Source organism: Rattus rattus, chromosome 7, assembly GCF_011064425.1.
Source record: "Rattus rattus isolate New Zealand chromosome 7, Rrattus_CSIRO_v1, whole genome shotgun sequence".
Lineage (NCBI taxonomy): Eukaryota > Metazoa > Chordata > Mammalia > Rodentia > Muridae > Rattus > Rattus rattus.
Window position 1 is genome coordinate 66,341,563 of NC_046160.1, and position 14,419 is coordinate 66,355,981.

At 43.8% G+C, this 14,419-nt stretch overlaps 1 protein-coding gene across 2 annotated transcripts in view; it reads left to right on the forward strand.

Moving 5' to 3' along the window:
* Akap6 (A-kinase anchoring protein 6) overlaps positions 1-14,419 on the forward strand; it is a 391,635-nt gene that overhangs the window by 186,977 nt on the left and 190,239 nt on the right. Inside the window, exons 6-7 of one of the 2 annotated variants that reach the window (XM_032907724.1) lie at positions 4,338-4,434; positions 5,479-5,645. In XM_032907724.1, the coding sequence (XP_032763615.1) occupies positions 4,338-4,434; positions 5,479-5,645 (264 nt within the window). The remainder of the gene's footprint in view (positions 1-4,337; positions 4,435-5,478; positions 5,646-14,419) is intronic. The other variant, XM_032907725.1, reaches the window with a different exon arrangement.

The following is a 14,419-nucleotide window of genomic DNA, read 5'->3' on the forward strand; positions in this document are numbered from 1 at the left end:
TTCCAGGTTTCCCCTCTACAAACCTCCTATTCCACTCCTCTCCCCCTGCCTCTCTGAGGGTGCTTCCCCACTCACACCTACCCACTCCTGCCTCAGAGCGCCCTAGCATTCCCCTACCCTGGGGCATCAAGCCTTCACAGGATTCTCCCCTCCCATTAATGCCAGATAGGCCATCCTCTGCTACATATGCAGCTGGAGCCATGGGTCCCTCCATGCGTACTCATTGGTTGGTGGTTTAGTCCCTAGAAGGTCTGGGACATCTGGTTGGTTGATTGTGTTGTTCTACCCATGAGGTTGCTATTCCCTTCACTTCCTTCAGTCCTCCCCCTAACTCCTCCACTGGGATCCTAGTGCTCAGTCCAATGCTTGGCTAAGAGCATCCACATCTGTATTAGCCAGGCTCTGGCAGCGCCTCTCAGGGACAGCTATACCAGGCTCCTGTCAGCAAGCATTTCTTGGCACCAGCAAGTGTCTAGGTTTGGTGTCTGCCAATGAGATGGATCCCGAGGTGAAGCAGTCTCGTAATGGCCTTTCCTTCAGTCTCTGAGCAGTCTTTGTCCCTGCTTTTCCTTTAGACAGGAAGAATTCTGGGTTAAAGTTTTTGAGATGGCCCCATCTCTCGACCAGGGGCCATGCCTATTCACTGAATATGGTTTCTACCTTTGTTGTGCGTTTTGGCTAATGTCATCCCAATAATTGTTTTGATAATCAGCATTTGTTTCAATTATTGGATCTTCTTTTTTGGAAGAAAATAGTTTGAAAAAAATAGCATATTTACCTATGTAGTTTGTGTGCATATGTGTGGGTGGGAGAGTGTGTGGAGGTCATGGTGGGGCTCAGAGGACTTTTGCGGGGAGCTGCTTCTCTCCTTATACTAGAGCTCAGGTTTTAGAGATTGAAGTCAGGTTTTTGGGTTTGTTGGCAGACATCTTAACCCACACAGCTATCTTGCTGGCCTACTTTACTTATTTATTATCAGCCAACTGATTTCCTCTTGTGTGTGTATGACTGAGTGTGCAAGCCAGAGGAGAAGCTGCATGAGTCAGTCCTCTCCTGTAACAGGGGTCCTCAGGACTGAAGTGCTGGCAAGTCTCTTCCCCCACAGAGCCCTCTGCCAGCCCCTCCCCGAGTTCTCCCAGCCCCCTGTGTGTTCTCTCCTTGTCAATTGAGTTGCATGGTCCTTTATGGACATTGACAACAGTTCCGTGCTCCCTGGGATCCAGGCCATAGGATAGGTGACACAGGATCATGGGGGCATGCTTAGGCCAATGTTCTTGGCATAAATTCAGTCCTGAGAATTCTCTGCACCATCGGGGAGAGGTGTGAGGAACTGAACACACTACAGGCGTTTGGGAGAAAACACGCTAGCAGCGTAAGGATGGAGACCTGCTCAGCTATCGGGTTAATGGAAAGAACAAACTCACAGAAGTAATAAAACCCTTCTTTAGGGAGAAGTGGAGGCAGCACGAGGAGAGTGAATTAAAGACTCCTTTAACAGCCTGAGATCTCACTGACAATTGTGTTAATGTGACTGCGTGGCTGCCTTCTCCGGGGCCTGTTGCGAATTCCTTACTTGATATTATTATTAATGGTTAATGGGCACACCTGAAATCAAGCAATAATGCACCATTCTGGTAATAGTTATATTAAATGGTTCTTTTATACAACATTGAGCTTATCAGATTGTCTCGTTCCTAATAATGAATACCTCGTCTTTTCCAATTTCCTAATCAAATGTTTCCACATCATCTTGAAGCCCAGCCATTTCCAGATGCCTCTGCTCTATACTCTCAGCTTCAGTGATGTCCAATTGCCAGCATCCTCCTGGGCCCCTCCATTCTCTCTGGCACTGAGACACAGGCCCGTGTGCCTCTTTGAAGGCTGGTGATCACTAGACATTCACACAGGTAAACCGTGAGCCAAAGACATCACCAGCATGAAATGTACAGCGGTGCAGAAATCTTTACAACAGGTTTCTCCCCAAACTTTGATGAATTTGTTTTAGAGGTTTCTCTTTTTCCTGCTTCCATTTCTGAAACCTGTGTCCTATAGTCTAAATGGCGTTGCTTCCATAGAGAGGAATTCCACAGCAGGGACAGAAAGAAAAGGGTGCTACGATTAACTATAAGGTAGTAAACGTTTAGATATCCGCAGGTGCTGCCTTAACTGGACGGATCAGAAGTACTGAGGGGTCTGAAGTGATGGCCCAGCAGTTAGGAGCGTTTGCTGCTCCTGCAGGGGACTTGGGTTCTGTCCCCAGCACTCACACAGAGACTCAGAACCATCCATACTTTCATTTCAGGGGCCCTAATTCCCTCTTCTGGCCTCCACAGGCACGGCATGCATACAGGGAACATATATGCATGCAGGTAAAATACCCATGCACATGAAATGAATACATCTGGAGATATTTTTAAATAATTATGTTTAAAAGGAAGTATCAAGATTTCTGAGCATTGTATAGTTTTATTTGACTGAATCCCTGTAGCAGAAGGAGCAATATAAGAAATGCTGGGCAGTACGCAGGGAGCCAGATATTGCCTTTCTAGAATATTGAGCTGAAATGTTACTGTATCGTCTTAAAGAAGGCCGGATGACATAATTTATCATTGAAATGCATCAGTTCAAATCCTTATCTCTGTGCCGCATTGCTCTCTCTCTCTTAGTTTCATACTATCTCTCTTTTCATTCTATTTCTGTCCATTATACTTTAAAGCATCCCTTTCTCACTGGGCATCCACAACCCAGTCTGCTTTCCCCAAGTTGGGTTGTCCACTAATGCCAGAGCCCATGGGTTTTGGTCTTCAGGTCTCCATTGCCTGGCTTGGCATCATAGACCACACGCAGTACGTGAATCACAGAGTGAAGACCCGATCTTACAGTTTATGAGTATCCAACTTCTTCAATTAAAGTTAAACCCAGTGTAGAGTCGCCTAATCCTGTGTCAGATATGCTTAACACCAAGCACAGTACAGTGTGTTCACGTATTGTCCCATGGCATTTCACAAGAGAAAACACATTGTACATTTTGGAACCTTATCATGAGGAGCCAATATTCAGCACATTACCTCCAGTTAGTGAAGCCAAGGGATGAATTCTTGCCCCAAAAGACAAATGAGTGATTTGGTTGCTTATGGGTACTGTGGCTTTCCTTCAACGTTTCAGAGCTGGGAAAAAACTTTTTTGGAAACCATTTGAATTTTGTAAAATATCTAAACTTCCCATAGAGAGCATCACTGGACACAGCAAATTTGACTATGACCACAAACTCGTGAATCCTAGTGTGCGATATGATGTCTGTGAAACTAGCAATCTTTAATCTGCTTGTAATTTGCAAGCTAAAGATGGAAATACAGCAGCGGATCCCTGATAAATTCCATAGTAGCAACACATGTAAGGGGGTGGAGGAGGAGGAGGAGGGGGAAGAGGAGGAGGAGGGGGAAGGGGGGGAGGAGGAGGAGGAGGGAAGAGGAGGAGGAGGGGGGGAGGAGGAGGAGGGGGACCAGAGGAGGAGGGGAAGAGGAGGGGGAAGGAAAAGGGAAGGAAGGGGGAGGGGAGGGGAGGAAGAGAGGGAGGGGAGGGAGAAGGGGAGGAGGAGGTGGGAGGAGGAGGAGAGAGGGGGGGAGGAGGAAACTACCTCCAAGTGTATCTGAAGAGGGTTCCTGGAAGCCGTGACTGAGTTTGGTATGAACCATGAGAGGGTCAGTGACTGTCATGAGCGACTATACTCATGATGTACTAAGTGTGTTTATTTGTAAGACAACATCACATCTCAAGAAATAAGCTTTTAAAGGGCATAAAAAAGATCTAGAAAGCATTGGAATCCAGAGTATAGCAGCCAGGTGCCCCTCTCTGTCCTGCGGCTCCTGCAGAGTCCAGGAATGGGGAGGAATCAAACAGTCCTGTATTTGTGGGTGCATCTAGGTGACATGAGGCTACCGGGTTTCTCTGCCGCCAACCTCTGCGGTTTCATAAAGACTTGCATCACCAATGGCTCTTAGAAATGAAGGAAAGCTCACATGGGCGGGTGGCAATTCGTTGTATTTTATTGAACACTGCTACTCTCCACATAGCCTATGTGACTTTGCATAAAGTCATAATGAATTTCTGGAGTTGTTGAGCTGTTTCCAAACAGATGCACTCTGCTAGTCTAATAGAAACATTTAAAGCCCAGACTCCAAATATCAATAGCTTTTAGTATTGCAAATTAGTCTGTCTGTCGGGTAAATAGGGCTGCGGGGCTCTTGATAAAAAGTAGCAACTGAGTGTGCACGCCCGCTCGTGTTTTGTGTCACCACCTGCCCGGAGCTGACGGCTGGTCCTGTGCTCCTTTACAGAGTTTTAAGTTGAACGTAGACAGCCACTGTGCCCTCAAGGAAGCCGTGGAGGAAGAAGGACACCAACTTCTTGAGCTCGTTGTATCTCACAAAGCAGGTAAATCCTCCTGAAATATTGCGGGTCTTTATGTCTCCGGACTATTAAGAAGGAAGACGCATTGCTGTAAATTACTGCATATATTCACTTCCTTATGTATTATTAATATTTACATTATCAGATTGACCTTCAAGATTTATAAATGTTTCATATACTGCATACAATGCTGTGATGCTTATAAGATGAAATACTGCCTCCAAACGGTCTGCTCATTTTATTTGGGTCTTGCCGTCCGCCTGAGTTCCAATTGAAATCACACTCCTGAAAACTTTGCATTGACGTGCTTTTTGATGTAGGAGCTCTGGAAGTAACATTAAGATAATGAATGAGAGCTGTTCTCACAGACACAATGCATATCCACTAGGGTGAACGTAGACATCTGATTATTTCTCTGCCACTTCACACGTGTGGACGTTCGGCAAATTCTCTGTAGGTCTTTGCATTAGCAGAGTCTTAGGCCTTCAACCAGTTCTTAGACCAGTGTTGGCGCATTTATGAAAAACGCATAATGAACAAAAAGTAGTTTTCTTGTATGGTTCCACTTATCCTGATAGCCGAAGAGTACAAAACAGGGTGGGTTGAAGCCCCCACCCCCTTACTATACAAACAGGAAAAACCAGCATTCAGCAGATGTGTTAACGCCACATAGCAGTCTCTTGATTCTGGCCTTTTACTGTATTTCCAATTGAATTACCTGTATCTGTCTTCAGATATCTTTCTTTCTGATCACTAGGAAGTTTGCACACAGATAAACACAGGGCCCTATACTGGAGCTGTGAAGCTGTAGTGTTAATGGCATTTACACATCACGATCTGTTCCACTTGTATTGTTCGCACCAAACCACCGAGTCCACGTCAGTTTCTGCATATGCTTGCCCTGTTTTTGTGCTGTGTCCCAGCTCCTAGTGTCAGGTGGCAGACGGTGGGAAGGTCGTTTGAAAGCATGCTTATGGTTTGAAACGGCCACCCAGCTTTCTATGTCACGACCCGTAGCGGGGAAAGATACAGCCGGGCCCACAACTTGTGTTTTCCTCTCCCTTGGAGAAGGACTGAAGGACACGCTGAGGATGATTGCGAGTCAATGGAAGGAGCTGCAGAGGCAAATCAAACGGCAACACAGCTGGATTCTCAGAGCCCTGGACACCATCAAAGCCGAGATACTGGCTACTGATGTGTCTGTGGAGGACGAGGAGGGGACGGGAAGCCCCAAGGTAAGTGGCTTGAAGTTTGCCTTATTCCCTCTCATTCCTGCCTTCTTTTGAACTAGGCACCACTGAAGTTTTCTTTCCACCCCTAAGGCTCTTCGTTTCTAGTGGGTAAACTTTGTAACTCCTTCTCTGTCTCTCTCTCTCCTTCCATATATATGTATGTATATATATATCTATCTTGGCTGAAAAAAAAAAACAAAAGGCAACAACTTTCAAGTTTTCCAGGAAGAGGTCTCTTTGTGCCAAGTAGCAGAGCAGAAGGGGGACAGGATTCTGGGGTGGGAGAAAGAGGGGGGCATAAAACATTTAGTAAACAAAACATAAAGCATCTTTAACATGAATAATCAGAATGGTTTTAAATTGTTTTGTTGCAACTATAAATCACTATAATCAGTGCAATCACTCAGCTCTGACATCCATTAGCCGCTTGGTTACAGCAAATTAACAAAGAAGAGAGAAAGTGATTCATTATCTCATTCCTGTTAATGACTATCAGATGCATTGCCTAATTAGGGGATGGTCATTGTAGTGCGAAGAAGGTCATATGCTGTGCTACAAATCTTTCTGCTCAGAGTGTAAGTTCTCCGTAATGGTGCACGCACCGAATACAGCAAGTATTTTTTTAAAAAAAACGAGTATTGGCATGTTTTGATTATCCATTTTGGATTTACAAAATAGCCTGTGAAACATATGCCACTGAACATTAAATGAAGTGCCTTTTAATTCGGAATACTGCTGTCGTAAAGGTATGTTCGGATTTACAACGTCGAAAACAATTTTATTAATCTGACATTTTCTTAACAGTTTCTCGGTTTGTGAAAGGGACTCCAGAAAATTAGTTGCGAGGTAGTCTTGGGATCTGAGCGTATGGTAGCACGGAGGGGAGACAGATTGAAAAGTTCATGGCTTCCATTCCTGGCATGGACAGAGCGATTAGCACTATGAAACCACATTTCTTCAGCGCACACTTGCACGAGCATTGTGCTGAGAGTGAGTTAACACCCACTTTGCCCTCTGAGACTCAGACTTTAACACAGGCAGAGCCGGAACCCCAGGCAGCCCCACGAGGACACTGAGACCATGCAGCCAGTGAAAGCTCAGGGGATCCCCTTTATCTGTTGGCAACAGAGTTGAAAGGCAAGATCAGCACCTCTGGCAACTCCATGGAGGGGGTCACATTTCAGGAAACACTTGAAAAGAGAGAGAGAAGAGCTTGGCCCCTGAGAGCGTATTAGGAAGTGACCTGGTAGGTTCAGAGTTGCAGCTAGCACCAAGGACTGGACTGTAGTCAGCTGACATCTCCCTCCACAGGGAGCAGTTGATTGGCAAAGGCTTCCCTGTGGAAGAGGATCAGGAATACTAAGAAAGCACACAAACCAGCCGGGTTGGGTTTTATTTATTTACCAGAAAGAGGGGCTGAGAGGTAGACTAACGGTAGGTGCTTGCCTGAGGACATAGGTGAGATTGCCAACACGAAAGCTCTGTCACTCCAGTCTCCATTCACAGGCTGGTCTGCAATCTGCTGTATTTCTCAGTTAACACCACAGCAAACACTAAACACAGAGAAGAGGCCTCAGAGAAGTTAACCAGCTTGCCTAAGGGCACACAGCTGCTAAGTCTCAGAGCGAGGGCTTGAGTCTGCACTTTCAGACTTAGGTCGCAGGGCCTGGCAGAGGCGGAGCTTGTCTGGAGGGTCAGGCTTGAGACCCTACCATTAAAACAATGAAGGGAAACAAGTTGCAAGGAAGAAGAGATTGGGGAAAGTGGAGGGAGGGCTGCTGTGAGGGAGTGACATTCCATAGAGTGGTATGGTCTTGAGGAGGAAGCTGCTGACCTGCTGTGGGGGAGGGAAGGTTGTGACTAAGTGGGAAATAACCCTGCATTTCTGTGTAGACACATTCTTGGCTGTGTATAAGGCATGAGGCAAGGGAGGCTGGCTTACACGAGTGAGGGTGAGCATGCTATACCACAGGGATCTCCAGAGATGTGCACCCAGACTGAGAGGAGAGCTGTGCTGGGGTTAAGTGTTCAATGGGACTGAGTTTCAGTCAGCTTGTTTCCTGAGGTAGAAAGAAGCCACTTCCTCAAGCCAGAGAAAAAGAGACATCAGCATTCTCAGAAAGTCACCTCAGAGCACAGGACCAACAGCTCACCCCCTACCCCCACCCCATATGTATCCAACCAATGAATGGGAGGCTGTCTGAGGCATTGTTACTTAAATGGCAGACAACACCAGCTAAATGCTTAAACTAGGACTGTATGATTAAACTGAGCTATACCTCATTCTAATGAAATGTTTGCATGGCCGTTAGATAACAGTGCTCTAGACGACTTTGTAAATAGAAGATCATACCTGGATTTAATACCTGTATTTAGCTATATATTTTAAAATAGCTTTGAGTTTTCTAAATCTCTACCTTGGCCAAGAATTATTATAAGGAGGGGAAAAAAGAGCAAATACAAAGTGTAAGAGATAAAAATTATTTAAAAGGCCAAATGAGGGACACGGTGCACTGGGAAGGGGTAGCCTGAAGGATGAGAAGGGGAATCAAAGACCCTGACCCGTGAAGATCCCTGTCCCTGATTCCTGGAAAACAAGAGAAAAACAGCAAACACTTGCTTTTGAGTCACGGCAGAAGAGACGATGTCTCAGGTTCCATCGGCTTACAGAGAAGAACAGACTTGTCCCTGGTAAGGCAATTCTGCTCTGTGGTGCCTTCACATCAACACACAAACAAACGTCACCAATGAAAACACGAGAAGGGTGTGGTGTCTGCACACGGGGAACCCGGGAGCTACAGTGCCAGGTGATCTTCCCTGACAAACACATCCATCCATACTCAAGGATGCGAGTAAAATAAACTTAAGGCTAAGGGTACTGTGGGGGAAAATTGGATTTTCCCCCCTATTTGTTTATGTTTATGAATTGTTTCTCTTAGACTTGGGACAAGACTGAGACAGAGTATTTGAATTAATGGCTGCCACTTACCATCAGGTATATTTGAGACAATTACCCGACTTATCTGTGTCTCCTGTTTCTCATTAGTGAAATAGAGGCAAGAGGGCCAGCAAGATGCTCAAAGCATGGAGGCCTTCTGCATCCAGCCTGGTGGCCTGGGTTTAACCTCTGGGAGACCCCCATAGTGGGATAAAAATGCTAACTCCCATTAAATTGTTTTCTTCCCCCCACTGTGTACTGTGACTTGCGTAAGTTACCTGTCCAACCCTCGGAGAGCATAATGATATTTAAAAAAAATTTAGGGGTTGGGGATTTAGCTCAGCAGTGGCAAGCAAGGCCCTGGGTTCGGTCCCCAGCTCTGAAAAAAAAAAAGAAAAGAAAGAAAAAAAATTTAAGCAGTAAAGACAATTTCTGCTTCAAATGTCTGTTATTTTAGCTTAAAGAATACTTATAAAGAGTAGGTATTTTGCGGAATTCCTGCAGTCCTAGCACACCAGTCCTAGCCTAGTCCTAATGACAGAGGCATTAGGATCGTTGAAGATTGGGGCCGGCCTGTCCACTAAATAAGCTTCAAGCCAGCAATGACATAAATGCAGTGTGCAGAGCAGAGCGTGGTCTGGAGTAAATCCTCACCAGGCAAAATGTAGTGCAGAAGCCTTCACAGTCTAACGACACAAGAGACAAATAATTATAATGGATTCGATAAAATGCCAATAGAAACTGGGACAAGATGGTCTAAGTAGATGGGGGAAAAGCATCAAGGAAGGAGTCGACTCTATAAAATAAGGACGGGAGGATGTTTGCCAAGATGAAGATGATGGGCAGAGAGAGCGGCGTGTCAGCCACTCAGAAGCATGAGATGGTTGGTCCGTCTGGAACCCAGGACCATTGCCATAGGCCACTGCTTGCCTGCCAGGGTCAGCATTGTGGCTCCCAGGATGAAAAAATAGATCCTTCCCAATTGGTGACTTGAGCAATGAGATTCCAAGTCTGAAGGACACACATACATATTGCTTAGGAATTTTCTGCCATGTGGCATCCAGTAGTGCAAGCTGAGGTAGGCTACACTAGAGCTGCCCTGGACTAAGGGCTAGCCTCCGCCGCTTCCTGCCCTCCCGGGAGTCTTCTTCCTAGGATGTGACCTTGCTCCGGTCGCTCACAAGTTGTGCCATGAAATGCATCCCCAAACACAGCAGTTACGACTATCTGTTTCATCTGAGACCTAAGAGAGGAATGAAAATTAAAACATAATAAAAATAACTCCGGAACTCATCTTAGGTTTACTTCAGAAGCTACTGAGAGCCTGAGAAGCATAATAGAAAATCTAAGGAATATATCTGGGGGGTATTTTTCCTTTTTACCTTGTTTGAGAGGCTGCGGGAAAGGGCTTGGTCTTAGAAATCTTGTAAAGGAGGAGGCTAGGAGGAAATTCAAAGACTGTGGGAAACGTCTCCCCCAGGACTCAGCTGCATCCCTTATTTGTTGTATCTCAGTTTTTAAAAAAGTGTTTTTCCCAGGACTGCGAGATCTTTTATACATGGAAATAGAGAACATAATTCACCAGTTCTAAAAGTACAACCTTAGCATACGCACCCAAGAATTTAAAATATGCTTGTAATTATGTATTTTCAGAAATACTGATAACAGTTTATTAACTTAAACTAGAGGTTTGGTACTTAATTATTTTAGTGATATGCACTTGGAAGATTTCAAAATGTAGTGACTATTCAATGTTTTAACAGAAGCTACATTCTTTTGACCTTTCAAGGTAAAAGCCAGAATATCCTGAGGAAGAGAAAATTAATTGACGTTGTCTCCTTTAAAATATTCTCATTTGCCCTCTCTTTACTTTTCTCTTCTGAAACTTGGCATCCTTCAGGATGTGGAATTAGGGGCCAGGATCTCCTCATGAGACGTTGTATCACTGAAAGTGTGCGGCAACAGCTTCTGTGTCCTTTTAAAGGAAACAGATCTAGGTCTCCAAAACACAGAACCCCTGCAGATTCTGACTGCATGACTTGCCCTGGGTCCCAGGCAGTCTCTTCGTTTCCCTAAAGGATGCAGGCATCTGGATACTCTGGGCTCGGGGCCCCTTATGTCATCCTTGTTCTCTGAGGTTCCTTTGAAATGGGCATCAGACTCTGAAGCTCATCAATAACATCAGCTCATGACAACTGGAGAGCAAGCTCACGGAGGCCTCTAAATATGTCTGTGCAGGAATGCAGATAAGACTTTTAGGTCCGACTGGGATTGGGAACTGTGTAGCTTTGGCCTTAGGTAGTCAGTGACTACCCAACCTGTCTTCATGTGTCATGGGAGGGAAGTTCAGTATTAACAGGCACTCTGGATGCTTGTTTACCCGAAGTCCAAGGGTTAACCCAGTGCTTGGACAAACAAATTGTGAGTAATTCTGCTTAATTAAAGAACAATAAATGGGTGAGCTAGGGGACATGTTAAGAAGATGTTCTCTGCATTAGATGACGCCTTTGGGGGTGATAATACAACCTGATGCTGTGGTTCTGGGTTCTGGAATATGATTTGATCCTGGATTTTCCAAAGCCCCTCTGAGTCTAAGCATTAAGCTCTGTTCTAGCTGAGGGACACATGTAGTCAGTGTGTGCTTTAATATAAGTTCTGCTTACGAAACATTGAGATATTGATACTTATATGTTGTCAGTATCTATACTGCTCTACACTCATATTAAAATCTACTCGAGACCCCCTCCTTTTTACATAAAGCAAATAAAAACATAGGCATGGAATGTCAAAAGGCACTAGAAATGAGATAGTAAGATTAAATTGTATCTAACAAGGAGAGAGAGACGACAGGCAAAGGCCTAGCTGTTTATTTATTGAGTGCTGACAGGACGCTCTGCCCAGTGCTGAGCTGTACATTAGCGAAGGCGTGCTTTCCCGCTCAGTGGTCTTATCATTCCCGTGAGCACATAGTGTAAGGGCTTGTCTAACGTGCTTTGGGCTATCTTAGATCTAGAATAATAGATCACCTAAGATTCAGATCATCTTAATTAGGATGTTGGCAGCCTGGAATGGAATGGTGTTCTTGATGAAAGCAAACGGGTGGGAAGTGCATTAGTATTCTACAGAATCTACGCAGCATCCAGTCAGCTCTAACTGAGCCCTGGGCCCTTCTCTGCTCAACTGTGTAACCATAACTCTGCTTTGAGAACCTAGGGAGTGCTTTCTTCTCCTTTGGATTCGTTAATAGCCCCTCTTTTGTTCTCAGAAGGCAATTTTGTTTTGAATATGCTTTATGATTTTTGAAAGTCAAAAACAAAAGTGAGTTGCTTCACTGAAGGCCAGTGTGGTTACCAAATCTTGATTCAATCCAGTTTTACAAAGGGTTTCTCTAATTTCCTGTTTTGCATATTATCATCCTGTGGCTCTGATGAGGTGACTGGTGAAAAGGATTATGAAAAATAAACACATATAATAGTAGGTCAAAGGCTAACTAGTGGTCATCTCTATGCTTGAGTGTAGAATAGTGTAGTGGAAAGTAGTGTAGTGTAAAGAAGTGTAGAGTAGTGTAGTGTATAGTAGTGTAATGTACAGTAGCGTAGTACAGAGTAGTGCAGTGTAGAATAGTGTAGTAAGCAGCATAGTATAGTGTAGAGTAGTGTAGAGTAGTGCAGAGTAGAGTAGTGTAGTAAGCGGCATAGTATAGTGTAGAGTAGTGCAGAGTAGAGTAGTGTAGTGTATAGTAGTGTAGCATAGTGTAGCGTAGAGTAGTATATAGTAGTGTAGCGTAGAGTACAGTAGTACAGTGTAGTAAGGTTGTATAGTAGTAGTATAGTATAGTTGATAAGACTACAGCTTATGGTTTGTCTTCCTACTGTAGTTCTATCACTGGTGGCCTTGACTAGAAAATAGAAATGTTTGGCTCAGCAAGAATTTGAGTGAAATGCTTTGGTGTCTCTGATCAACACATAGAAATCCCACTGAAGTCAGTAGGCATTTGACTTTTCCCTAACCATTTACCAGTACCCAGGAGTTAAAAAGATGCATGCTGTAATCTACAAACTTAGAATCCATAGAAAGCAGTCTTCTACAACCAGATTCACACCCCACCTTTCTATTCATTATAAAGATAATACACAATAAACACAACAGAGAGATTTTTTTAAATGTATAATGCACCATCTTTTGAAACTCTGTCATATAAAAATACATACACAAAAGGCAAGATACAAAATCACTGCTAAAGATGCTTTCAAATTAATAAGTAGATTCTTTGAAAGTGTGAAACAATGACCTCAGTGTGTCATTTACACGTCTTTCCTGGAATGTGTTGTTTCTGGCAGGCAAGTACTTGGCCAGCGAGAGCCTTGCCTGCTAAGGAGATCACCCTGCTTTGGCTCTTGTGTTTATTGAGTCACACAGGACTGCATATAAAACAGCAGTTTTACAAGCACCCGCCCCTCAGTCAACACCCTTAACACTTCAAACTCTTGTTTAGCTGTTCTCACACTCATAATGGATAGCACTTCTAGCCAAGGATGTCAAGGGGGTATTGAGATGTGCATATTTTGCTCATCTCTTTCAGATACACTTGAAAGATGACCACTTAGATAATTGTGATGCTACTAGAATTCTTCCAGTCTTATTTCCCACTATCCTTAGATGAAAGGTGACACTTCTCAAAAACTGTTATTCGTAGATGTGTATGTAGAAGTTTATTAATAACACCACACACACACACACACACACACACACACATTTATAGGGAAACATTAACTAGATTGATTGAAGTCACTCTAGGCCAAAGCTCAAGGCCCAGTTCAACACAACTTTTACACCACTTTTTACTGAACTTGGGCAACAGCTTCTCAATTATACTTGGTTGAGCATTGTATCCTGGACTAAGTAAATTTGTGGACCTCAGTAAGTGAGAGAAGAGGAGTAGTGAAGTAAGAGCAGAGAGGAAAAAGAACAAGCCCAAAGAAAAGACTCAGATAAATGAAACAAAACACAGAAGGGTGGAAGTAGGAGCATGAGTCCGGGACATGCTGCAGACGCTGATAGCCATTGCCCGAGCTCACCTGTGGATGCATCTTACCGTAGGCTGCCCATGCTCTCCTGTGAACACATCCTTCCCACAGACCCTACATGAAACCTCTGGTTTCTTGTCTCTCTTGAGTGTAACCTCTTTCACTTTCACTCCCTTAATCTGGAAATCAAGCAAAAAAAACTTCATATTTGACATCATAGATATCATTGTTCAACTACTGTGTGTTTTATAACATGCATGGTTTGTATTTATAGCAGCCTTACTATATTCTAGGTTTGTGTTCAACCCTTTACCTCTTTCCCTGGCATAATAGATTCATACTAATATTTCATTCCCTATACCTTCTAGTTTTTCTTTACTTAAAATATGTCCTCTCCTTTTTCTCTGCCTCATTCATGCCTCTCACAGAACCTCTGTCTATAATGTTTTTATTCATCTGTAAAATCAATGAGTATTGACTGCAGTCTTTTACTCCATAAATATAATTGTAAAGGGAATGAGTCTAATTTCAATCTGATTATATATGAGATGAATTTACCCCACTGACAGAATATAAGTTTCATAGTAGCATCTAATATTCAGCTAAGTTAGAAGTCAGAAGATATTGGAGGACAGACATCCTAGGTAAAAAACAAACAAAACACACAAAAGGGAAAATATGAAGGGCATCTAGGAAGTGACAAGCAAGAGGACTTTGGCTCTTTTAAAAATAGAAACCCCCTGTGCTCATGTGAAGGGGGAGGGGCCTTATGGAGGTTAAAACTGAGTCACGTTGTAAAGTCCTTTAAATAG